At 42.5% G+C, this 27,289-nt stretch overlaps 1 protein-coding gene across 2 annotated transcripts; it reads right to left on the bottom strand.

The window, feature by feature from the left end:
• Positions 1–916: 916 nt before the first annotated feature.
• Positions 917–27,198, bottom strand: shisa7b (shisa family member 7). Of its 2 annotated transcripts, XM_074614403.1 has the most exons (8): positions 25,952–27,198; positions 23,113–23,355; positions 22,233–22,349; positions 20,914–21,056; positions 19,022–19,090; positions 14,810–15,046; positions 5,337–5,712; positions 917–3,608 (listed from the first exon to the last, which is right to left on the bottom strand). In XM_074614403.1, the coding sequence occupies exons 1-8, from the start codon at positions 26,365–26,367 to the stop codon at positions 3,095–3,097; spliced, it is 2,115 nt and encodes a 704-aa protein (XP_074470504.1). In that variant the 5' UTR covers positions 26,368–27,198; the 3' UTR covers positions 917–3,094. The 2 variants fall into 2 exon arrangements, with proteins under 2 accessions (XP_074470504.1, XP_074470505.1); XM_074614404.1 differs by lacking the exon at positions 19,022–19,090.
• Between the last annotated feature and the right edge of the window lie 91 nt (positions 27,199–27,289).

A 27,289-nucleotide genomic window follows, 5' to 3' on the forward strand; every position in this document is an offset into this window, starting at 1 on the left:
ACAACATCTGTATCAGACCTTTGAAGGTATGAGGAGAGATGAGACATTAAAAATACAACTGAATTTTCACGTGTCATTTACATTTCCCCCCCTTTTTTTTGCCTCTTTCTCTTTTAAAAGTTAATGAGATGTTTTCATTGTAAAAACCACAGAGCGTTTCCAGTCCCGTCAGCCAAAGGCAAGTCACGATACATTCTCCTCCACGAGCCCACTTCAGCAACAACCGCTGCTGCTGCTGGCGCTAATAAAACACATGCTGCAACGCAGCTTCGTTAATACTGTACCTTTTGTGCCCTTAAAGTTCTGTTCAAATGAGCAGGTTGTTCATGGAAAACAAATCGCCTTTTTGCAGATACATATTTAGCAGCGACACAAACTCATCAACCGAGCGATTTGTGACGTCACAAACGGCCCACTCAGCGGTTTCACTTCTACTCAAATACCAAAAACTTGACACAATATAAGCCTTCGATAATTTACATTTTCAAATATTTCAAAAAGTCCTCGCTTTGGTGAATGTAGCTCGACAAGAAAAGCTGTGATTGAACAATGTCCCTTTTTTATTTTTTTTTAATTTAAACGACAGGCCTTTTAAATTTCATCACAAGTTGATATGAACACGTAACGACCGCGACGCGGGGTCTTTAAATCGCCTTCGTGAGCTGAAGACACGACCCGACGTTTGGTCAAAAATGAGGTTCAGCATTCCTAAGAAGAAGAAGAAGACACTGAGAGAGAGTTACACACACGGGCACACAAATTAAAACAGACGCATGTACATTTACACACATACACGCCGTGACATCATAAGTCAGCACTATGACATCATTAACACTGGCTTCTGACATCGTCATGCGGTTTCGTCTTTTCTCTTTGATTGCATCAGCTCTTTTTTTTGTTCTCGAGAATACAAATGTTTTTTTTTTGTTGTTTTTTTTAATTCCACTAGAAAGTTTGAATATTGAAAATCCAGGATTATACATTAAAATTCACAGAGATTAAAAAAATAAATACATGTTTAAGTAAAAGAAAAAAAAAAAAAAAATCATGATAAGAGCGTTCAGCGTCTGATCAAGGGGGAATCTTTACACGTGTGATCATAAGCCATTAACATTAAAATGAGCGCATGTGTCGTAGGAAAAGGGCTGGCAGGAAGCTTCACTCAGTAATCAATCATGTCTGTCTGTATCGAGGGGAAGCTGAGAACCTCAGTCGAGGCCTCACGAGTCCCTTAAACCCCATAAAGGGGAGATCCAGCCTGAAAGGCTAGAAGGTCCATCTCACAGCCAGAAAAACTAAAAACAAATGTACAAAATATGACCAACCTTTTCTCCCGCAACAAAAAAGCAATGGTGTGTTTTTACACGTTGCACAAAAGTTCCTTTGCGTTGCAGATGTTCCTTGCATGTTTATATATTTTCTCTCTACACAAAAAGAAAATATATGCACGAGCATGCCTCCCGACACGGACACGCAGAGGAAATGGAAATGAGAAGCAGACACTGTACAGAGCACAGACACACAAAGATAATTCGGTATAGCCCTTGGTGTGAAGTGTCCATTGTCCCCCCCAACCCACCCACCACCCCCACCCAACCACCGCGCCTCGCAACCCATCTGCCCCCCCTTCCCTTCATACGAGGTGAGCAGCTCAACTTGCAGGTAACGTGTGGAAATCGGTAGAAGCACGGGAAGGTTCGTTTGAGAACCCTCAAACTCTCTACAAACTCACAATGAACAGTTTCAAACAGTGTTTCAGGGATGTTTGGTCAGTCTGCATGAGGTTAGTTCTTCTACATGAAGCGGTCCAATTCCAAAACCTTTTTTTTTTTACTCATTATTACGCAAAAAGGGTCACAGCACAATGTTTCATAGATGATATACACCCACTGTACAAAGTTAAGCTAAAATCATACTGCAGAGTGGAGTTTACTGTTAAGGCCCGGTCACTCCAGAAAGTGGCACGACGAAATTAATCTGCACGTCAGATATAGTGAGTACCGGCAGGGCTAGTTGGTGGACTACTGTAGCTAACGAGCTAACCGCTAACACACTAGCAAACAGGGAACATGCTAGCGCTAGTCGGCCACAATAGCTCTTTCAATTTTCTGTCAAACGGGTTCAAACAATTCAATCAATTCATTGCAGCAATTTCATGTAAATGTTGCCGTTTAAATGCTGGTGTGACTGGGCCTTTATGACAGCAGCTTGTGTCGATGTCGGTCTTGTTTTTTTTAAATCTCAAAATGGTTTATATTTAATTTCTATCTAGTAGTAAATTGAGCCATAAAGGCAATCAAGTGACAGCTAACTGTACTTGGTTAGATTATTTTTTTGCAGAGAATGTTTTATTTTCATGATAGTCCAATCACAACTAGAGAAAGGTCACATTTCCAGCCTTTAAAGTTACAAACTGGCTGGCTAAAGGATTAAATATGTTTTTAAACCAAGTATACACAACAGGGCTCAGTAATGTTAATACTATTATTATTATTATCAGGTTAATTTCATACAAAAGCAAGTTTGGTTTTTTAAATACTTTTTTTCATAAATACAAAGACAAGCAAACCCGTCTGTCTCTACCTCGGCGTTCTCCGTCATCCACAGTGGATTCAACGACAGATGAATCTCTGCCAGAGCTCTTCGAGGACTCAGAGGACAGTGCAATAAAAACTCAAGGACAATTCAACAAATTTGACTCAGCGGGTATCCTTCAATAAAAGTCACAGCGAATACCCAGCAGCCTTTAAACTGCACTCGGATGATATTTTTTGCTCTTTTTAACTGGACATTTCTGTCTTCCCTTTTCAAAGAATGGCTGAATATTCTCTTTTTCAACACAGAAAGTGACGAACGGAGAAAACCGATTGGCTAAACTCACTGTGAGATTAATGTCATCCACCACTTTTTGTTTTATGAAGGGGAGGGGGGGGGGAGCTGTTTGTGCAGCCCTGTGAGGCAGCCAGCTGAGATCAAACCTCCGTTTCCTGCTCTTCTTCCTGCTAAATGCCTCTTCAGCTTCTTTACAGCTCCAGCCTTCAGCTCTCTACTCTCTTCATCTTCATCTTCCTCTCTCTTCACCTCCCTCGTCCTCTCACACTGTCACCTCGTTCTTACTCCCAGTCCGCAGTCCCTGCACTCCTCCGCCTCCGGGGATGAAGTGCAGTTGTTCGATGGTGTTCTGCCTCTTGCTGGCGAAAGCCATCCGTCGGGCGTTGGGGTGGCCTACCCCGCCTCCGCCTCCGCCTCCGCCGTGGCCCCCGTGGGGGTCCCAGCCGCCGTGCATGCCCATCCCGGCGGAGCTGCGGTCGCGGTCACGGTCGCGGTCGCGATCACGGTCGCGGTCACGGTCACGATCACGATCACGATCACGATCGTGGTCGTGGCCCGGCGTCGGGTGGGAGTTCATCTTGATCATGTGGTGGCGCTCCATGGACGGCGTGACGCAGATGTTCTGCTGCGACTGGGCCTTCTGGTGGTGGCTGAGTCGGCCCATGGCGGGCACCATCCCGCCGCCTCCCCCTCTGTCGCCGCCTCCGCTGACGATCAGACCCATCATCAGCCGGTCCTCCAGACGGTCGGGTGAGACCAGAAGCCTCTCATGGGACCTGGAAACCACAGACTTGTTTATCCTCTCTGTTATTAAATAAGGCTCATAAAACTCCCTGAATAACAGATTCATATTTGGCCTCAAGGCTGGATGATAATTCAGTATTATCATTTATTATAATTATTATATTAACAAATTAATGAAATAACTAAATGGCTTAATAACTAAATGAATAATCTCAAACAAATTGTACTTTGTAGTTAAAGTTTTTTGTTTTGCAACTTAAAAGACTTCTATGTGATGTAATGTAGTTTTCATATTGTGATATATATAAATATATATATATCAATTAGGGCTGGGTGATATGGCCAAAATCTTCTATCCGGATATAGATCAACGCTTTATATCATGATATTGCATGTTTTCTGGTAATTCAATCAATTCATAGTCCATATGAAACAACCACATGGTAAATCCTATTTTTGTATACTCCTGTGTCAATTCAATACTTGACAAATGAAAAGTATTTTCTCATTTTAAGAACTTGAGTGCAAAATGAACATAACAGTTTTAAAGGAAATTATAGGGAAAAAATGGGCCTATTGTAGCTTATATCACGATAGAGAAAAATATATACGATTGACGTTTTCATATTGTTTTGACGATATATGTCAATATTCTTATTAAACTCATGATATTGTTTTTAACGGTCACTGTTTATAATACAGCACACTATTAACACTTTAATTAAAGTCACGATTCCTTCTTTTGCAGCAAGTTATCTTTACAAATGAGAGTTCTCTGTGTATCTACGTATGTGATGATCTGATGCGTATCAGTAACTTTCTGTCGTATCTTTTGATGTCTGTGTCTTTCAGAGGCGGTAGCAGGTTCAGTTTTAGAGCCAGAGTAAAGGTACAGATATCATATGAAACTAGAAAACATAAGGAATCAACTTGTGTACCAACCATGCTAGCTTGTTGCGAAATAACGTTCCAAAGTTGGGCTAAATTTTGTCGAGGAAAAACTGTCATGGCCATTTTCAAAGGGGTCCATTTGACCTCTGACCTCAAGATATGTGAATGAAAATGGGTTCTATGGGTACCCACGAGTCTCCCCTTTACAGACATGCCCACTTTATGATAATCACATGCAGTTTTGTGAATGCAGTATATTGTGTTATTGTCTCCTATTCTAAAATGGTGTATTTGAATATTTCTGCATACTTTGGTCCCTAAACAGTCTTGAATTACATAAATTGTGTATCACTGTAAAACTGAGACTCTTGTGGATCCAATGAGTCCAACTGTATTCATGTGTGATGATGTTAGTCCCCATAGGAGACATTTCATTATAATGAGACCATTTTTAAAAAATGTAACTTCACTGTATAAAACGACCTGTGGTGACCTCTAGGATAATCACAGCCTCATGAAACCCTGTCTGCAAAACCTGTTTATCAGTGACTAGTCATATGGCACCGATGTGGTTGAAAGCTCCAGAACAAGTAAGTAAAGTGGACCTTGAGTTGAGATTGTTTTGTCAAATGCTGTTTCCAAGGTCAAGAATGCACTGAAGAGCTCAATGTCGAACTTATTAGACTCGTAAAATAAAGTAATATGAGATAAAAGGTTTTCAAATTGTACCTTCACCCTGTCGGACATAAAATCTTAATGAAACTATTCCGCTCTTGACATTTATTAAACATTGAACTCTCTTCACTCTCATTATCTCCTCTCATCTTTCATCTTTAGTGTTTCATCTGTGCTGCCATCTCGTATCTTACCTGCGGAGCGTCTGCGAGTTGGAGCCCCTGCTGGTGCTCATCATGGCTTTGTAGTACTGGTGTTGCTGGTTCTTGGACAGGCGGGACAGCGTGTTGCCCTCCCCGAGCAGCTGGTCTTGGGAGCGGACGCGGCGCGGCGGCCTGTCGAAGGGGGAGCTGGTGTACGACGGCGTCTGGGCGGGCAGCGGGTACGGGTTGGGGGTGGAGGGGATGTGGAGACGGGGCCGGGAGCCGTTGAGGGGCAGCGTGCCCCGGGATCCCAGCGTGTACTCGCCTGCCCACGGCAGGTAGTGCTGCGACGAATAGAAGGAGGGCGGAGCGTTGGTGGAGCGACGCTTGGAGTTGTAGTAGCTGGAGTACTCGTCGAGTTCTTTCTCTGGTTCGGCAAAAGAGAGAAAGAAATGTGTAATGTGTAAATAGGGCTGCAACTAAAGATTGTTAACACTGGGTAGAAATGGAGCAAATATGATTCAAAAAAGTTATTTTTATAAAAAGGTCACTATATCCTGACAGCATGAAACAAGTAATCTGAAAAAAATCATGTGCCTCTGTGTCCTCCGGTGCTCCTAACGAATAAAAGGTAAAAGAGAAGCCCAAAAGCAAAGAGGTAAGAAAGTTTGATGTGAGAAGAATGAGATGGGTCGCTTTAAAGGGACTGTGTGTAACTTCTTACACGTATAAATCACCCGGGTCGGTGTCCCACGTAACATGCGCGCTCGCGTGTGGCTACACTGTTCAGACTCAGACTCCAACACAAACTACACGGAAGTACCAAAACCAAATATCTAGTGAAGCCCGTCTGTTAAACAGTGTTGGCCATGGTTGGAGGACGCGGGGGAGACCGTAGCTTTGGTCTCCAGGACCGGAGTCTCTGCTGTAGTCTGCTCCGCTGCCTGCCTTCACTCAGCTCGCTCCACCTCACGTGCATGTGCGCACACTACACACTGCAGGGGAGTTAGTAGCTCTGAGAATATCTAGTGAATGTACAGTGGATGTTTGTGCAGAAATAACTGCTGCAGCTCCTCCAGACCAACAGAGGTTTCCCGTGTCTTGTGAAGTGACAGAAACTCCGCAGAGAGAAACGTTACCGTCTCCGACCGGGTGCTGGTGTCCCCCTCCAGCCGCGGTCGGGAGGCTGAGGCAGGAAAAGCCAACACTAGGATCAGCATTGGTTCATGGAGAGACCTTCGTCTGGTCAGCTAACATTACACAGCTAACAACAGCTGAAATATAGAGTGATATTGTGGTTTTAGCTGACGTGTGTTGCCTCACTGTTTTGACCGATGCTCGTTCATGTCTATGTAGAGCGAGCACAAGCGCAAGCCCGACGCTGACTTTCGTCGACTTAACGGCCACAGGTGTCGCTGTTAACAAGCATTTCTGATTCTTACAAACAGTCCCTTTAAGTGACATGAAAATAAAGAAATAGAGACAGAGTGAAGAGAGAAGAAAGAGACGTGGATGGAACAGTTAGTGAGGTTCATTAATAGTGAAATACAGTGTTTCTGCTCTATAGCCTGAGACCACTTTAATCTTCAAAGCATTTCCATGGAAGCAGCTCCCCAAGAGCCAATTTAAACCTGACCTTTAACCAGCCACCTCTCTGCCTCGTCCTCCCCTCTCGCCTTGTCTTTTCCCCCCTCCTTTCTCCTCTCCTTCTGTTTCCTCCTTTGTCTCTTCCACTCTTTTGGTTTCCTCTCTTTCTCTTTCCCTCCCTCTCTCTCTTTTTTTTATCTTCTCTCGCTGTTTGTCTCATGTCCTCTCTCTCCCTCTCTGTGTTTACTCCCCTCCAGTAAGGCCAAATTATCTGGAGGTTTCTCCCCCGGCTGCCGAGCGAAGACAAAGCCGCCTTTATCAGTGTCCTTTCTGCAGCTCCGTATGGGGAACTTCATCAAAAGGACCAGGTTTCATACAACGGCTGGCGAGAGGCTGCGGGGGCTCTTCTGTGTCACAATGACGACGTTTTAGTTTCCCTTTTGAAGAGGTGTTCCGCCAAAACTGACATTCACGATGAAAAAGCACACATTAAATAATCAAATACTGCTTTGCTTTTAGTGTCACTGGTTGATTCAGTGCAACAGTGAGTCAGGCTGGATCGGGTTTTAAAGTTTTCTGTTGAAGCGATCAGCGCCTGTCAGCTCTACTCTCAAAGGAAGTGATGTTTTTGGTTGCTTTGGAACAAACAGAAAAAGGAAGAACTGGGTAAATATGTAGGGTTGAATCCAAATTTCCCCCCTCCGAACTTCCATCACACGTACTACATACTTACGTGTCCTGAGGTCAAGTCTGCAGTGGTGTTAGAGATACAAATGTGCTATGCAAGGGGACTTAAGACCTCAGTCACTGCCATTATTTATATTGGCAATGAGTGCAATATGAGCCTCGCTACAATAATACACATTAACATTATATATTAGGGTCGTCAGTCGATTCAAATATTTAATCGCGATTAAACACATGATTGTTACTCGCAAATTATTGACACATTTTATCTGTTCAAAATCTACCTCTAGGGAGATTTGTCAAGTATTTATTACTCTTATTAACATGGGAGTGGACAAATATGCTGCTTTATGCAAACGTATGTGTATATTTATTATTGGAAATCAATTACGAACACAAAACAATGACAGATATTGTCCAGAAACCCTCACAGGTACTGCATTTAGCATAAAACAATATGCTCAAATCATAACATGGCAAACTGCAGCCCAACAGACAACAACAGCTGTCAGTGTGTCAGTGTGCTGACTTGACTATGACTTGCCCCAAACTGCATGTGATTATCATAAAGTGGGCATGTCTGTAAAGGGGAGACTCGTGGGTACCCATAGAATCCATTTCCCAATTCACATATCTGGAGGTCATTTAGCCATAATGCTAGTATGATGTGGTTGGTGCCAATGGATTCATTAGGTTTTCTAGTTCTATATGATGCCAGTATCTTCACTCTAGCTTTAAAACTAAGCCAGGTACAACCTAAAAATTTGCAAGTTGCATTGATGGGTTAAAGAAATTAGTGGCGTTAAAATGAATTTGCATTAACACGTTATTATCACGTTAACTTTGACAGCCCAAGACAATATAGATCATTTTTGTGCTATATACAGCATCTATTCAAAGCGTCTCGAGATAACTTCTGTTATGATTTGACGCTATATAAAAATAAATTGAATTGAATTTATATACCTAGTGTCAGGTTTGGAAAAGTAAAGGAGTGGGTTAAGTTTCCCTTTATCATTACTACTACTAGTACTACTACTACTACTACTACACTACACACTACTACTACTAGGAGACACTACAGGTGAATAGGGTAAACATTTTAACTTATACATATCAACATGAAACTTCCCCAGTTGATTAATTACATTATAGGGGACATATCATGCTAATTTTCAGATTCATGCTTGTATTTTGTGTTTCTACTAGAACATGTTTACATGCTTTAATGTTCAAACAACACATTATTTTCCTCATACTGTCTGTCTGAATATACCTGTATTCATGCTCTGCGTTGCTAGGCAACAGTTTGGGTCCATGTGTACTCCCTGTCAGCTGATGTCATTCACATACACTGCAACAGGAAATAAACTGGGACACATTTAGAATGTTTATGTTTAAAACTGTGAAATTGTCTAGATATTGTAGATTTGTGACATCACAATTGTACAGAAATCCTGACGGTTTGTTTCAAACGCACAATTTCTGATTACAGACTGTGTGTATTTCTCTGTGGATTCAGCGTTTTGATCATTTCACAGTATTTATGTAACACTTAAACCTGCTTTATGATATAAAAGACATGAAAATCTCACTTTTTACAATATGGGACCTTTAAGACAATACTTTTTTTTGTTTTACAAGTTTTCTGAAAATGTTATGCTTAAACATGCAAATGAGGAATTATATAATGCTAACTTTGGGTGAATTTAGGAGAAATCTACACACGCAAATAGACAAAGTAGTAAAAACAAAACACCTAAGTAGTGCATGAAAAATCAATGTTTTTGCCTTTAGTGTCTCGCCTTAAGGATATGATGTAATCTTTCGACCTGGTCTGGTGAAGTATGCAGTTTGCACCCCACGCAGACTCTCCGGATATCCACAGAAAGTCAGAGAGCACCCGAGGCTCCTTGTGGACTTGTTTGTTTGCCACTTGCAGAAACTCTCAAACAAAAAATACATCATTCCAGGGGGTGAAAGTAGCCCGGTACGGTCTGGTACTCTGTACCACTAAAAGATTCAGCGCCGGTACGCAGTACTGGGAAGAAGGGACAGCAGCTGCCGGCCAAAACCACATACAACATGTCACGATCGCATTTCAACGAGAAAACACACCTGCTAACGTCAGGTCAACATACAGATAGTTGCCTCCACTAAGGAGGTTATATTTTTGGTTTGTCTCTTTGTTTGTTCACGCATCAGGTTTCAATTTCAATAAAAGGACTGTTTTTAAGAATCAGAAATTGCTTGTTAACAGCGACACCTGTGGCCGTTAAGTCAAGGAAAGCTACGGTCTCCCCCGCGTCCTCCGACCGCGGCCAACACTGTTTAACAGACGGGCTTCACCACATAGAACTTTGTGGTTTTGGTGCTTCCGTGTATTTTGTGTTGGAGTCTTGTCTGAACAGCGTAGCCACACGCGAGCGCGCATGGGACACCGACACGCAATGATTTATACGTATAAGAAGTTACAAACAGTCACTTTAAAGCTCATGAACACACCGGAGTCGGAAGAACGACTTCCCAACTTGGGAAAAAGGAGCATCCAAGTCGCACATGAAAGCACCGTTGTTTGCGCTCTTCTATTTTTCTTATAAATTGCTTTGAAATGGTTCCAGTGTCAGTGTGTTTGTGTCCAGCAAAGAAGCTGTGAGTGTTTAATCCGTGCATGTTGCCTTTCCAAAACGGTTTAGTTAGCCTACTATTGGAAAAAGTAAACTTTCGCTGCAGCTGAGTGTCTGATATCAAATAACCTACTGTGGGGTTTCTAGGTTGCTATGGGTTGTTTCTTGCAAACATCTCCCGAGTAAAATGACAAAATAAGTCTTGATGTTTCCTGATGTTCAGTTTTACTCCAACAACACGGACAGCAGGTCAAACAAGCTGCAACTACTGTGAATCTGCTGGCATAGCGCTATGCGTCCACATCTTTACTAAACAGTGCTTGTAAACTGTTCCAACTGTTGTGGATGACCTTAGTTGTAATTTTCTTCTAATTCAAAACAAAAACTGTTATGATCATATGACAAATTATTCTGTGGCACTAACACTGTTAAGTATATAATTTGCTATACTTGATGTCATCTAATTTCTTACATTGCAGGTGCTAAAAAATGTAATGTGTGTGTTCAGGGATGCATGAAGCAGGGGGGTGGGAGGTGGGAGGAGAACAATATGAAGCAATGAAGGTTGGGGTAGTAGTAGCCTACCAGCCAGAACTTCAATCTACTTTCACCCCTGCGTTACAGTCCAGTCAACAATCTTTGAATCTCAGACTACCTCGGGGAAGTGCAGAGCTAAAACACTTTATGACAATTAATAAGATCCTTTGGATGTACTGCGTTCCTCCCTCTCAACAAAATCTTGAATATATTAGAACTGATTTGTGATTATCAAGGTAAAAGGCTGTGTGCAATCATGCTTTTTTTAAAAAAAAAAAAAAGCATATCTACGTTGTAACTATAAAAAATCATTTCTAAAATCTGGTTATTTGTCTAATAGACGTGCAGAAACATAGCTGACAATAGAGAGGCTGAGTCTCGCCCAATCCGGTGGACCACCACGGGACATTATTTCGTAAAAAAAATATATGAACGGTAGTCAACGGTGAGAGACAAATCCTTTTTTTATCCTGTTTAAATTACGCCATGGATCACACATATGATGTCAGGAAAGTCACAGTTTGTTGTGAAACTGTTGAAGTATCAGACTGTGAAAATAGTTAATTAGAATAAGGTCCCATGAGGTCCACCAGAAGGGGCGGGACTAAGGCTGTCTATAAATTGATTTGTTTGTTTGTGTTGAGGTAGTGCAATTATGTGAAGGAGAGATGGCAGAAAATAAACAAAGTCATTTCAAAAACAAAGGAGGTGAATGTAGGGAAGTAGAACTGTTTCCATCATCTGCAAAACAAAAACGTAAACCATGACGTCGTCAGCTCTGATGATCTGAACCATAAAAAGCTGCAGGCCCGCTGTGATTAATGCGACGGAGTGGCGGTTTCATAAATGAGACGATGACAGGAAGTTGGATGACCTCTGAAGGTCTGATGTGTAATGAGTAGAAGCCTTTTTCCTATCGCTGCACGGAGAGCGCCGTCTGTTTGAGTGTTTTTTCCTTTTGACTGAATGGAAACAATAAAAGAGACTCATCTGGACTTTCACCTCATTATTGCTTCTGCTTCAATGTATAGCCACGGCGTGTGCACACACACACACACACACACACACACACACACACACATACAATCCCCCGTGTAGTAACCATCCATCACTCAGCCTGCAGAGGCGACTCCCCTCCCCCTGCAGTCTTCAGCAATATCAGGGCGAGAGAGGTAAAGACAGAGAGAGAGAGAGAGAGAGGTTGCCAGCCGCTGCCTCTAAAACGTCTTTTCCTCCCCGTCGAAGGCAGCCAGGCCCCTGCAGACCAGCAGCCAACGCCCCTCCCCCTATCTCCACATCTCCCTCCAATCCTTTCTTCCTCTGCCTCTCCCTTCATTCTCCTCCTTCTGCATCTCTATCTTCACGGATCTCTCTCTTTTTTTTCTCTTCCTGCTGTATCCTTATTTGGCCAATCAGCTCTTTCACTTCCTCCCTGATCCTTTTCTTCTGGTCAACCAACCTCTCTCTCCACATTTATACTCTCCCACGTTTCTTTCCTCTCTTTCAATTTCCCCCCAATCCCCCTTTTCTCTGTGCCCCTCCTTTCTTCCTCTCTAATTCCATCTTTCTGTCCCTCCTGGTCTCCATTTCCTTCATTCGCAACCATTCCCACTCTCCCATCACTCTCTTAATTCTCTCCGTCTGCTCCCATCCCTCCATTAATTCCCCTTTTCCTGTTTCAGTGTGTTTAGTTTCCTGTTATGGCTGTTTAGCAGAAACAGTTTACACATTCAGAAAACACTGATATGATTATTTTCTGTTTTTGCAGCTGAGTCATCACATCTACTGGCGGCCATGCCTGCCTGCCTGCTGCCGTACTGGAGGTTTGAGAATCAGCTGCGTGGAATTCAAACTAACCGGACACAAAAAGAGAAATACCCGGAAAGAAAGTCATGGAGTGGGAGTGGGCTTATAGACAATAACCTGCTCATAGGTTAGTTGGCAAACCAGGCAGGTGGTGCATAAAGAAAAAAGCTATCAAGTTGCATTATGGGAAGTGTAGGATCCAGTGCTTTCGGAGCTTGACCCACACTAGGGATTTAGGGATGTCACGAGAATCGATACTTCCGTACCAAGTTGATGCAAAACTCTAAAAAATGTGATGGTACTCGTTTTCCCACAGTACTGCAGGTACCGTCACGGTTTCCCCTGATAACGCTACATTGTGAACAACAAAACCGTGTTGAAATCGGCAGGACGAGAGCTAGTTAACGTTAGCTGTTAGCAGCCGGTGGGCAGCATAGTCCTGCACAGAGCTAACAGCAAACGTTAACGGAGGTTGCATCGAGTTTCATTATGTGTTCAGGCTCTGTTCAGTAAAAGTTAGTGTTGGGTGAAGGTACATTTTAACGTTATCATGATGTGATCAAATGTAATCTTGTAAAATGTAGTTTTTTGGAGAGAAACTTGAATAAATCCAGTTGTTTGAAGGAGATGTTTTCACAATAATATAAAATAGATAATAGAGAGGGAATTATGACATGTTTAACTTCCTAACACTAGCTCTAAGTGTTTTGTGTATTGTGACATCCATACTAGGGATTAAATATCAGGATATCTCGTACACCTTTAAAGGAACATTCCACAAAACATCTATCTTTAAATGATCAAATACTCACACAATTACAATGGATTCCAACTGAGGATCTGATGAGTATAATACATTTTTCTGCCATTGAATGATATGTTTCAAACACCGACGGGCGAATACCACGATGAATTGCGCATCACTTGCAACCGCTCTCTGCCCCGTCTCAAGGTCCGATTCACAAAAGATATCGCCGCATTACACCGCAAACACGGCGATAACGATTTGCATCTGATTGGAAGTATAAATGTTGCCTTTGCGTCGAGAACACAGTAGACAGAACAACGGCAGAGAGAAAAAGCTAAATTATATTATCAGACCGCAAGCTACAGGTCCTGACCGACGAGGTGCAGAGGGGTTCCTCAAAACTTCAGGTAAGGAATTTAAACGTGACGGAGAGAAACCGTATTTGGGATTTAACATCCCAGTCTGTCAGCATTAATGCGCTTCAGTTACCACTAACTCTCTGAAGACGCTGAAAGTTTCATTGTTACTGTGTGCGGCTATTAGTGCCGATCTTTGTGATCTGGACTGTTTTTGCAATGAGGCGCATTTGCATAGAAAGGGGCCAATTTTGCCCCAAATGTTTGCATATTACCTCATTTAAATACGTTCAATCCTTTCGTGAATTAGCCCCTCAGAGTTTTTCCAACATAAGTAAATACCAGGGCTGTCAAAGTTTATATAATGAACGCAAATTTGTTTCAACGCCACTAATTCCTTTAACGCAACTTGCGATTTTTAGGTTGTAGCTCAGTTTTAAAGCAAGAGTGAAGATACTGTATCATATGAAATCCTAAAGAATCCATTGATACCAACCGTACTTGGATAGCTTGTCACGAAGGAGGTTAAATAAATAACGCTCCAAATTTGCTCTAAATTTTGGCAAGGAAAAACTATCATGGCCTTTTTCAAAGGTGTCCCGTGACCTCTGACCTCCAGATATGTGAATGTAAATGGGTTCTATGGGTACCCACAAGTCTCCCCTTTACAGACATGCCCACTTTATGATAATCACATGCAGTTTGGGGCAAGTCATAGTCAAGTCAGCACACTGACACACTGACAGCTGCTGTTGCCTGTTGGGCTTGAATTTGCCATGCTATGATTTGAGCATATGTTTTATGCTAAATGCAGTACCTGTGAGGGTCTATTGAAAATATCTGTCATTGTTTTGTGTTGTTATTTAATTTCCAATAATGCATACTGTATATACATACATTACATTTGCATAAAGCAGCATATTTGGCCAAATGAACTATGTATGTATATAATTCATACCTGTTGAAACACTCAACTTTATAAATGTAATCAGTGACTGTGTTTAGCCACGAGAACACTTCCAATATGGGTGCTAGCTGGTGTGTTGCATCACCTGAAATCCTTCAGTGGTCCCCGAATAATCAATCAGTCCCACTTGCTCTCCCATCCTCCATCTCTCTCTCAAGTTTCCCCTTCACCCTCTCCCTCCCACATCCCTTAATCTCCCCCTGACTCACCCAGCCTCTTCAGGGAGCTGTAGCGGTTGATCTCAGGTTTCATGGCCGACTCGTAGGACGGCGGCAGCTGGGCGAGGTTGTGGAAGGAGTGGGAGAAGTTGGGGTGGCTGCTGTTGTGTCTCATGCCCCCTCCGATGATGATGCCGCCGCCGCCGCCACTGGGTCCTTTACCGCTACCTGAAAGCAGAGTGGGTCCAGAGGAGAGCTGGGAGGTGTTGTTCATACGGGCGCCACGCTCTGGACGGAGGGGAGTGGAGAATGAGGAGAAGGGGTGATGGAGGAGAGGATAAGCAAGTGAGGAAGAGGAAGGAGGAGAAAAAACAAACAGGAACACAAGAAGAGGAGATGAAAAAGAGATAGGAAAGAAAAAGAGAGATGGAGCATGAAAAAGGGAGAGGGAGAGGGGAACAGAAGAGATGAAGATGAGAGAGGGAAAAAGGAAAGAAAGGGAGAAAATACAGAGAAAAAGAGGGGAAACAAATAAAAAGATAGGAGTAGAAAATGGACAAAAAGGAAGTAAAGGGAGGTGAAGAAGAAAGCGTAGGGGACGACAGAACAAGAGAAGAAGATACAAGCTGGTTAATGATCAGTAAACACAGGAAGTGTCTCCGAGCTCCATGGCGACCATCTATAAATACAACTCTGTACTGTTCATCTGAGGCTCCAACACAAACATATCAGCCACATGTAAATACATAGAAATACACTGATAGCATCGGGGGAAGAGGGGGGTGGGGGGGGTGGGGGGAGACCTACATACACATTCACATTTATGCAAAGTGCAAAAGCAGCACATCGATCGATACACATAAAAATGATTTGTCTTATGTAATATTAGCAGTACTGGGGAAGGGAGGGCAGGGCTGTCTGTTTTTGCAACATGTATATCAGTTACATCATACAGTATACGAGTACATTCATATTTACACGGCACTTTGAATAACCCAACATGTAGGTGCACTCAGCGGTGACCTAACATGTGTAGGTTCTGTACATTTAAACGGGGACAGTGAGCTAAAAGGTACATCTGAGATCGACAAACACATGCTGCCCATTAGTTCAACCACTGAGGAGATTTACACAAAGAGAACAGGAGGAGCTTTATTAACTACTGGGTGACAGCAGCAGATATTTAAAAAAAATAAAAGGTTCAAAATGTGAGAATATAAAGCAGCGATAAAAAGATTACGTAGCTGGAAAATTGGCCATTTTGCATGTTGTTTCCTGTCTTTGAGACACAATCGATGTGGAGTGGTAACGGTTATGAGCTGCGATCTTGTTAAGATTACTGCTGGACATATACTGGTCATTGGCCATTGACAGTAATGGGCAATAATGTCTCTGTTAAGCGTCACCCAGGGAACACACACCACATCGACTTCTGTACTGTGCATGTTACACACACACACACACACACACACACACACACACACACACACACACACACGGTGGAGGGGGTAAAAAAAAGCAATGCCAGCTGTGAGATCATATGGTTTATAAAGCACGAGGAAGGCTGTAAATAATAAATGCATCAAATACTGAGCTAAATGTGCTGTTATGATACAGAATTAGCCCGGTCACTTCCAAGAATGCACGGTAATTGATTTTTATTTGGAACACCTACGATGGCTGACAGAGAGGTTTGATAATGGTGTCGTGGAAAAGTGAATTTTGGTTCAGTGTGTTGAACAGTATCTGACTCAGAGAGTTGAAGTGTTCTGCTCTTGTGTCCTCCAAAGGAGGCCGTTTACCTACCTATTATCTAACACAGGAAGAGCGAGGACACACACTAAAGAAAACCAAGGACGAGTTGTCAGATCTCACCTTTAGAACTAAAACTTTCAAGAATGAATTGGCGAATGAATGAGTGAACTGTGAGTTGTAAAGGTTCATGGCACTGATTATGCATCATTGAAGTATGACAAGTTTTTTTTTTAGAAAACTTAAAGATAAGACATTTTAACCAACCTCTTTGCCATTTAATTTCATATTAAAAGTTAAAAAACCCTTTACTGTAAAGGCCATCGGCTGCGTTTTTTTTTCATGCAATTAATTTGCACATCAATATATATTTTTTCAAACTGTTGTTTTTGTCACGAGTACTTTCACACAGAACTCGAATATTACTAGTATTTTGCATTTTTTGTGTCGTTTATTCGTTCCTCCCCACCCCCCGTCTGTAAAGGCCTTTGAACAGCACTACAAAATAAGTACTTTATTTTGCATTTTTACTAAACAGTGAAGAAGAAAAGTGGTGCCTCTAAAACAAGATACATATCTAATTTCCAGCAATAATGAATGTAGCAAATACTTAAAGCTTCAGTAGGCAGTATATTTTTGGCATCATTGGGCAAAAATTCCATAATAGCCTTTCAGCATATTGTAATTCAAGTGTTCTGAGAGAAAACTAGACTTCTGCACCTCCTCATGTTTCTGTTTTCAGACTTTAAACAATCTAGCCCGTGACGGGAGACTTTGACCAATCACAGGTCATTTCAGAGAGAGAGCTTTCCTATTGGCTGTGCTCCAGTCATGTGACCAAAACTTGGTGTTCCTTCACCAGATTTCACAATGGCGGCGGCGTCACAAACTTTCTAATTTTACAGTTAAACCGTGCACTACGAGATGATTCTGAGAACATCTGAGGAGAGAAATAATGTAACATAATATTGATTCATATTTAATCAGCGTTGCCTAGTTTGACCGTTTGGTCGAAGTTCGTGAGTGATTGACAGCCGGCTCTCATAGACAGCAGCTGGACAGAAGACCTCAGATCAGCTCTTACTGCTTGTTTTCATCCGGTCTGTGAAATCTTGCAGATGCCGTGCGAAGCACCAGAGGACACAGAGGCACATGATTTTTTTCAGGTTACCTGTTTCATGTACTACTGTCACGATATAGCGTCCGTTTTATAAAAATAACTTTTTTTAATCATATTTGCTACAATCTCGCCTACTTCAGCTTTAATTATTTGTTTGTCTATATGTGATATAAGTTATTAAATATGCAGGATTTTACTTACTGGGTAACATTAGCAACTGAAGAATTGTCAATCTTTGCTGCCAGCACATAAGTAGCACAACGTAAACTGAACCTTTAGTTTAATCTGTACAAGGGATGCACCGATACCGATACCGATACCGTGCTCTTGTACTCGTACTCGTAAAACCACTCCGATAAAACCACACGCGATACTACTTTACAGCAACGTGGCGTTAACCTCTCGTCAGTTGAGCCGGCAGGCGGAGGAGGAGCAATGTCTGCAGTTTGGCAAGATATTTTAGGATGATGACAAAAGTAGAGGAGAGTGCAAAACTATGCTCCGTCTGCATCGGGGAAAAACAAAGTCGAATGTTACAACGTCAGCAACAGCATTATGTTGTGTATTTAATTTGTTACATTAATTAATTATACACGGTGTCGGCAACTACCCAAAATGTAAGTACTTAAAACTCGGTGCATCCCCTAATCTGTACTCTAACTTGGTTTTATTCTTTTCCGTTGCCTTCTTGTGTAATCCATCCCCCTGAGGGACGCATGTAGGTGTAATGGTTTGGAATAATTGGCACTGAAACGACTTAAAACGTTGAGTGAAAATCATGCTTCCTTTCATCCTTGTGATATTTCCACACAACTTGATCTAGTACTCTGTGGCAGCCATGTTAGGTGCAGCACATTAGCCTTCACAAACATTATTTTACAATGAGAGCTGTTTTTATTTGCAACAAAGATCACTCGTGCTGGCATTGCTTTCTTGTTTTCTTGGTGCAAAAGCCTGGGAAAACAGAATCAGGTAAAGTGACCGCGCTTAAGCTCAGACCTCTGGTAATATGTAGTGTCAGCTGTAAGCACAGTTGCACATCACTGCTGCACAGAAAGAAGAAGAAGCACATTTGGAAGCAGGCTTGTGGTGGTACAGTACGTGGGTGGTGGTGGTGGTGGTTGGGAGAGACAGGCTTGCATTAAGCAGAGGGCAGGCCAGACAACTTTTAGCTCACACTCTTATGAAAGATGTGTCACGTTCAACACGACCGTATGTTCTAAACAGCAAATATGTGTCGACAGTGGCACAGCAGTTTAAGAGTGCAGGACGACAGGTCGTCATACCGACAACAAGACAGACAGACAGCGTGGTAGACAGTGAGGCCGTGGGTTCAGGCCGGCAGCTCGCTGCCGCCTGCGCTGGACCGTGCTGCTGACCACGAGGCTTACCGATGGTAGCAGTGTGTTTGGGGCTGGAAGCAGACCCCTGCTGGTTAAAATGGTGGTGCAAGTTCCCAGCTGCAAAGAGAACAGAGCCGACAAACTGATGGACAACCACTCCAGAGACACAGAGCCATGTGTCGAGTAAGCATATGTGTCAATAGAGAGATAGAGAGGACAGAGAGAGGGACAGGAAGATAGAGACAGACAGTCCCTCCAGGAATTGGCTGTTTTTCTTTCTTTGATAGTTTTACTTTACTGACACACTTTTCCACAATAAACTCAATCAAACAAAAATATAATCAAATAAAGCACAGCATGTCTTTTCATGTCTTCAGCGACTCCAAAGAGCGAGGAGATGAAAGTTTTATTCTCCATTAGAAGTTTAAAATATTCAGTGTTCATTCAACCTGTTTGTTGTTTGATAAAAAAAAAAAAAAGAACACAGAATATCTTAAACAACTTTTACATTATGTGCAAAAAGGCAGGTTTCATGTGTGTTTTAATGTGCTGATGTTGAAGTCAATCTATAAAATATATAATAATAGAATATGGTTTTGTTTTAACCAGCATCTTTGATAAGGTATAAGAGTAGACATATACAAAAAAAATCTAACTTTCTGGGACATCTTTATTTGTGCTAAAGTATCACATTTTCCTTGAGTTGTATTTCTTATTGTTAAAACCCTAAAAGATCTGCCAAAATAAAATCAGCAAAAATCCTGGAAAGACTGAAGGAAGAGAGCTTTTTCTGTGAGAGGTGAGAGACAGTGGCGACAGAGAGGGAGACAGAGCAGTAAAGAGAAGAGATGTGTGTTATTTTGCACGTGTGTTAGACTGTAATTGCGTGAATTGTTACAATGCAAGAAAAATAAACACTTTCACCAGCACTCTGATATCCACCACTCATTTTTGTCTCATCAGAAACAACACAAGACTGTTGTGAGTGGGCAGCCCTGAGGTGCATAAGAATGAGACAATTAAACAAAGACTTGTTGAATTTGTCTTTGATTAGCAGCCACTGTCAAAGTCATGATAACCTCAATAAGAAGTGGCAAAACTTTTTTAAAGCACACATCATTTGATTTAGAAAAATATGTGAATCAAATCCTGTGACAAAGATCCATCTATGATAGCAAATGTTAAAAGCAAGCCCACACGTCAGACAAAGATGTCAGACATCATGTAAAGATGACTTCCAAAAACTGTGTTTTTCTGGCAGAGACAACTTTAAGAAACACAACAATTGTCAATGTTAAGGTTTAAAGTACATGTACACAAGCATCTTCGCTAAACCTTATGATTTAACAAACTTTGGACTTATCCGGAATCGCAGCGCACATGCCCAAGCATGAGACTGTAGTGGAGGTAGTGTTCTAATTGTAAGATTTTGGTGAAGATGCATGTGTTTGGGAAGTAATGAGCAAATTACTGGATAAATGAGACTTTGATTATACTGCACGAGTTGTGTGAGAGTTTGTAAATGGTCGTTTTGATATAGTTTTGCTGTTATTAAACGTGGCCTCCATTTACTCCAATTCATCAAGACTTTACTGACAGGGTTTTTGGGGCACAAAAAATAAAATATGTGGTTCAATTTAGAGGTATTCCCTTCAAGAAACAGAATAAAAATGGTGAATTCACATTATAAGCAATTAAAAAGACATAATTTCTGCAAATGAATGAACTAAAACAAAGGCCCACTGATATTATCCTTTAACTTCTCTGAACAGCAACTCCTCAGTCACAGCAAACATATTCCAGCTGAAGTGTGACGTCTGTTACTGAGACTAAACTGAGGTTTGAATAAAAGCAATTACTGTCCACGTCACTAGGGACATGACACCATTTAATGTGTGTAATTAATAGGATTTCTTTGTCACGGAGTTGGCGTCACTCACTGCGGTTGTCTTTGCTCTGCAGGATGGGGGTGTAGAGGTTTTTGGATGTCCGTCCGTCTGAGGTGGTGGTCAACCCTGTGGTGTTGTTCCTCTCTCCCGGTTGCACCGGGCTCGACTGGTGACGTAAGATATCCACCAGTGATCTGACGCAGCAGAGACGGATGGAGAGATGAGGGAAAAGAGAAAGACAAAAGGTCAGGAAGAGACAGAAAGGCAGAGGTGTGAAAACCCAGACTGCATTGTTTTTCGAGTTGTAGCCGTTTTCGTTCTTGGATCTCAAATTTCTTGCCTGCTAATATCCACCACAGGGTATACATTATTATTGCGATGCATATTTTATCATTTATCACAATCAAATCATTTATATCATCTAGGGATGCACCGATACCGATACCAGTATCAGGTATCCGGTCCGATACTGTGCTCATGTACTCGTACTCGCAAAACGGCTCCGATACAACGGCACCGATACCACTTTACTTTGACTCCACCTCCCCGACGGTGCGGGCGAGACGGGCCGGTGGTGCGCCCGACCCCGCTGGGCTGTGATCCCACCTCAGCTGGCGCACACCGGCCCTCACTTTCATTGCACCACGGGGTTTCGCTTGCACCCTCTGACTCGCGCATGCGTTAGACTCCTTGGTCCGTGTTTCAAGACGGGTCGGGTGGGTTGCCGACATCGCCGCAGAACCCTGGCGCCTTTTTACGTGGGTCGAGCTGGCCCCGACCCCTGGCGGCACGACGCGGTTGGGGCGCACTGAGAACTGTCCGCCCCGGTCGACAGTCGCACCGGGAGCAGGGGGCCCCGTCCCTCCCCGGCGGGGAGAGAGGGCGCAGCGAGCCCTTTGTCCACGGTGCGGCGAGGTCCGGGCAGGAAGCGCTCTAAAGCTGCGGCCACGAGCCACCTTCGCTCCGAGCCTTTCGAAGCCAACCTACAGTCGGCCGCGGCGCACCGCCTCGTATGCGGGACTCCCCAGCCTGCTGTGTGTCGCTCACACCCGCCAGCTGGCTGTTAACGAGGGTCTTTTGGCACAGAGAAGTACTCGTATCGGTACTTGGTATCGGCGAGTACCCAAATGTAAGTACTTGTACTCGGTCTGAAAAAAAGTGGTATCGGTGCATCCCTACTATCGAAAGGACGCTGGCAGCGCTTCTCTGAAAATCGCAGCGCTTCCGCGTCCAGCGTGAACCCAGCGTAAGACAGATTGTCTTGGTTCTTGTCCACCAAGCTCAATGTCACTTCCTGTCCGATATTGACTTTTCTCCAGTCTGTTTAAGTCACCAGTACACCCAAAAACACCACTGTCCTCCGGTCTCACCTGGGCATGTTGATGTCCCTGTTTCGGGGTCGACGTGCCACCTTGCTGAAGGCGATCCTGACGCCCACCGCCACCACCAGCGTGAAGGAGATCACACCTCCGATCACATAGGCCGTACTGTGTTCAGAAGAACATGACATCAGCTCACTCAGCACAGTAGAAGAGGAAAATCAAAACATGATTTAGTTTCTAGAACAACGTTTTAGGTATTTATGATTCCATTATTATATTTTCTCATATTCCCTTTTTGCTTGTTGTTTGTTTAATGTTTGACTTACTCGGCAGGTGTAACGTTTCTCATCTATCTGTCTCTATGACGACGTTCTTCAGTTTTAAGGATTTTTATACTGTAATTATTTGACTATTGTATTTATACTGTATAGCACAAAAGAAAATAAATGAATGTAGAATTAAAACAGATAAGAGGCAAATAATGGCGTCTAATTTGGCCTGCCATGTACTCTATTAAGAACATATTAAAAACTTCAGATGTACAGCTGGGAATTAAAAATGTATAAGAGCACATACTACGCCAACGTTTGATTGTAACTTGTATTACTCCTAAAGTGCTACTTCTACTTTTGCTAATCCAAAAATTGGGTTTATTCCAAATTAAAAGAGAGGCATTGTGGTCTGTATATTCCTGAAATTCTTCTGTAAATCGCAAGAATACAAATACATGATCATTTTAAGTAGTTAGCTAAAATGCAGCAAAGCACATCCATTTTTTTTTAATTTCTTTTAAATAAAAAAGATCAAGCAAGATCAGGAAGTGAGTTTACACAACATTACTTCTTTGCTTCTGCTCACAAGATAACAACACAATATTGTACTTCTCCTTAATTACTGCTGGCGTTGACAAACAAGTTCAGACTCTGACCTGCTGTTCTGCTGCTGGAGCGTCTCAAAGTCCGGGTCGGGCTTGTTGCCGGCGTTTACGGTAACGGGGACCAGCGGTTCGGCCCAGACGGGGGAGATGTAGTTGTTGCAGGCCTCCTGGTCCAGCCGGCTCCTCTGGTGCTCGCAGCAGAACCGGTAGTGGCAGGTACCGCAGCAGTAGATGTAGCTGCCCTTGGAGCAGTTGAACGTGGTGTCAAAGTGCCCCATCACGTCGTAGTAACCTCTGTGGAACAAAGTTGGGAAGTTTAACAGAGAAATTTCATGTCTCCGCATCTCGTTCCATTTAGGAAGGCTCTTTAAAAAACCTGGTCCGGGTTACTGGGCACCTCCAATCATGATATTTAAGCCTTATTAATTAGTCCTTTTCGGTGGCAGTTTTCCAGTGAGCTGATGCCTATTACTATCTGACCTTAAAGCAGCACAGTTATGCCTCCTTAAAACTCTAAAGCAATTTAAATGGCGATGACTTCTATGACAGTATCATCCATGCTAATGCTACCAGACTGTAGCAGGGAAGGCCAACGTTTTTGCAATTGATTCCAATGTGATTTTAGCTTTTTTGCCCACTGCTTATCCACTCTAGTTAGTCTTGTTTTGTTGGAGGAGCCATCTGAGTACCTCTGGTTGAAAAAGGTAAACCTCATCAAATCTTCAAAATAGGCAGTAGTTAAAAATAACAACAAAAAAACAGTAAAATTATTTTAATATAATGACTGCTAGGGATGCATAATTAATCTAAATTGTATCCCAATATGGCTTACTGCAATTTTCAAATCGCAGGAGGTACAATATTTGTAAAAGGCAAAATGTGTGTCAAAATATGATTTTAAATAAATGATTGTGGTGCTGCAGAAATGTCCTGGCCTACACACCATATTCTATAGGATTAAAAAAAAAAACTCTTTGTTTGGTACTAACACTATAATCATTTTAAAATGTTTTTCAATGAAAATGAGAATAATGATGTAAAATTGCATTATCAGTCAAAAATATAACCGCAATTAGATATTTTTTCAAAACCGCTCCACAAAAAAAAAAATAGTCTTATATATCTCCTACTGAAGTTTTCTGGTCGTTTATGGCACGAAAGTTGAAAATCTGCAATGGAAAATGCAGTCTGTAAACATTTAGTGCTGTATGTAAACTTTATTTAACAGATATATGATGTATTCTTGTTTCTTTTTTTAATCAAATCAAATGTTCAAACTGTGCGTGTCTCGTGTCTGTAAACAACAGCGCCGGCAGCTTCAGAGATCTCAGCTTTGTTTAGTGAACGAGCTGAGAGGAAGTCAGTCCGAATTTGGAACAAGCTGTGACTTTAATTTGGATTTCTTCTACATGGTGCTCACATCCCCATGGCTGTTTCCAATTAAAAGAGTGCAGGGGTGAAAGGTCAGGCCTTACCAACCAAACAATCAGCACCAAATAAAAGGGAGGAAATGCTGATGGCTCTCTCGTTACTGAGCAGCCAGAGATGTGATGTAATCTCACAGACAGAGACGACATTAAAAAGAAACATCAAGTTTAGACGAACACAACAGAGGAGCTTTATGTAATTTTCTGGTAATACTGTTGGTGCTGCTTTGCCTGAACGTAGCTGCTGTTGATAGTTGTGGTGTGTGTGTGTGTGTGTGTGTGTGTGTGTGTGAGTGTGTGTGTGGCTCGCCAGCACACAACTGATCTAGAGCTGATTACATGTTGCGTAGCAACAGCAAGACGCCTCTCAGTGCAAAAATATAAGCTCCAGTGAGATCGAGATCAGAGCTGCTGCAGGAGGAAAAGAATCATGATGTGCCTCGTTTTTTTAATTTTTTTTATGGCATCCAGTGTGATCAACGCATTACACAGATGGAAATAAATTTGCAGGCTATAAAGGAGCTGTAGATCTGCTGGGAGCCTTCGCTGACTTTATACTGCACACCTGAGGCTCATCATTACTGGTTTTTAACCAAACTCTTTTTCTTAAGGGAGCAGATGTGATTTGAAGAGGTTTTTACCAGGAGTTGTTACTATTTCTGCTGCGAGAGGACACTGATCCTCTACAGTTTTCATTACACAACTTAAAGCTTCAATAGGCAACAATTCTTTGGCATCATTGGGCAAAAATTCCATAATAACCTTTCAGCCTATTGTAAATCAAGTGTTCTGAGTGTTCTGTACTTCCTCTTGGTTCTGTTTTCAGGCTTTAAAAAAATCCAGCCCGTGACGGGAGACTTTGACCAACCACAGCTCATTTCATTGAGAGAGCGTTCCTATTGGCTGGGCTCTAGCTGGTGGGCGGTGCTTGGTATTTCCTCAACTGATCTCAACATGGCTGCCGGGTCACAAACTTTCTAATTTTACAGCTAACCAGTACACTACAAGATGTTTCTGGAAACATTTGAGTAGAGAAATAGGCATTACAGTAACAGAATATTGATTCATGTTTGATCAGCGCTGCCTAGTTTGACCGTTTGATCGGAATTTGCAAGTGATTGACAGCCGGCTCTGGCTCTCATAGACGTCATGCTCCAGCTCGGCTCTGACTGCTTGTTTTCCTCCGGTCTGTGAAATCTAGCAGATGCCGTTAGGAGCACCGGAGGACACCAAGGAACATGATTTTTTTTTCAGATTACCTGTCTCATACTGTCAGGATGTGGAGACCGTTTTATAAAAATAACTTTTTTTAACAATATTTGCTCCAATCTCTCCTACTGCTGCTTTAATACTAGAGTCACTCTGAAGAGATTGTGACATGAATATATTAAATCAGATTTTCATCTGCCTTTAAATCCCTAAAATAAACACAGATTCACAAACCACAACACAACAGGAAGTACCTGCACACGTCCACATCCACCAGTTGTCTGGGAGGCGGAGCCACCTGGGCCGCGCCGAGCGGAGGCTTCAGGGCGTCGGCCGTCATGTTCCTCGGCAACATGGTCTGAGGGAGGGGCTTTGGAGGGAGCTCGGCCACGACCGGTGGATCATCTCCGTCCTCCACCTCGGCCGCTTTCGGCGCCACTTTGGCCCCGGCTTGCAGCGGCGGCAGCCGTGGCTTGTAGCCGGTTAGGAGGAACAAGGTGTTGCTCCTTTTACCGGCCGCAGCGGAGCTACCGCCGCCAGTCAGAGTCCTGACATCACCGCCAACAGCTCGTCGCTCCGTGGCAACGGTTACCGTGGAGACAGCGAGGCAGGAGAAAAGCAGGAGAGTGAGGGACAAGCAAAACATCCCTCTTGAAGTTGTAGGTTTCATTGTTTTATCACAAAGTTTCTTGAGCCGTTATTAAAAAAAAAAAAAAAGTCACAGAAACGGCTCCAAATGTGAATAATCAGCGTCCTCTTCCAAGATGGCGGCTTCTTGACTTATAAAAAGTAGTATGAAAAGTCTGATGAACTTCTTGCTCTGTGAACGCTGCACAGGAGCGAAGGGTTCCTCTCGGGAGTTCAGCAGATTCACTTAGTTCAAGCGGTGTATCATGAATGTGTTTGGCATTTCACTCTCGGCTTCATGTAAACATTTCTCTCTGTATACAAATCCTTCCCTTAAGCAGCTTTTGTAAACATTGAGGTCTTTCAGAGTTTTTAGGCCCTGTTCGAACTGCCTGTGAAATGGCGTTAGTTCTGAATTTAAATGAAAACTTCAATAAATATAGAAATAATGTGGTTTGTTTTATGGCAGCAGGTGTCAGATATTGAATTTTGGTCTGTCAAGTTGACAATTTTTACAGTCTCGAGGCCAAAATCTTCAAAATAGGCAGTAATGTTTTTACATTTTCTGTAAACAAAATGAGAAAAAACTGTAAACTCTTTTAATATAATGACCCCTTCACAAAGAAAGAGTCATATATATCTCCTACTGAAGAGTTTTCTGGTCGTTTATGGCACGAAAGTTAAGTAAAAATCTGCGATGGAAAATGTAGTCTGTAAACATTTAGCGCTTTATGTAAACTTTATTTTTCACGTTTGATGAGCTCTAACAGATGTCGGGTGTATTCTTGATTGGCACTTCTGTTGGATAACTGTTATGAAAAATCATACATGGAAAAATGATGCTTTTTTTAAAAATCAAATATTGGAGCTCTGTGTGTGTGTGTGTGTGTGTGTGTGTGTGTGTGTGTGTGTGTGTGTGTGTGTGTGTGTGTGTGTGTGTGTGTGTGTGTGTGTGTGTGTGTGTG

Source organism: Sebastes fasciatus, chromosome 17 (genome assembly GCF_043250625.1).
Source record: "Sebastes fasciatus isolate fSebFas1 chromosome 17, fSebFas1.pri, whole genome shotgun sequence".
NCBI classification, from domain to species: Eukaryota; Metazoa; Chordata; class Actinopteri; order Perciformes; family Sebastidae; genus Sebastes; species Sebastes fasciatus.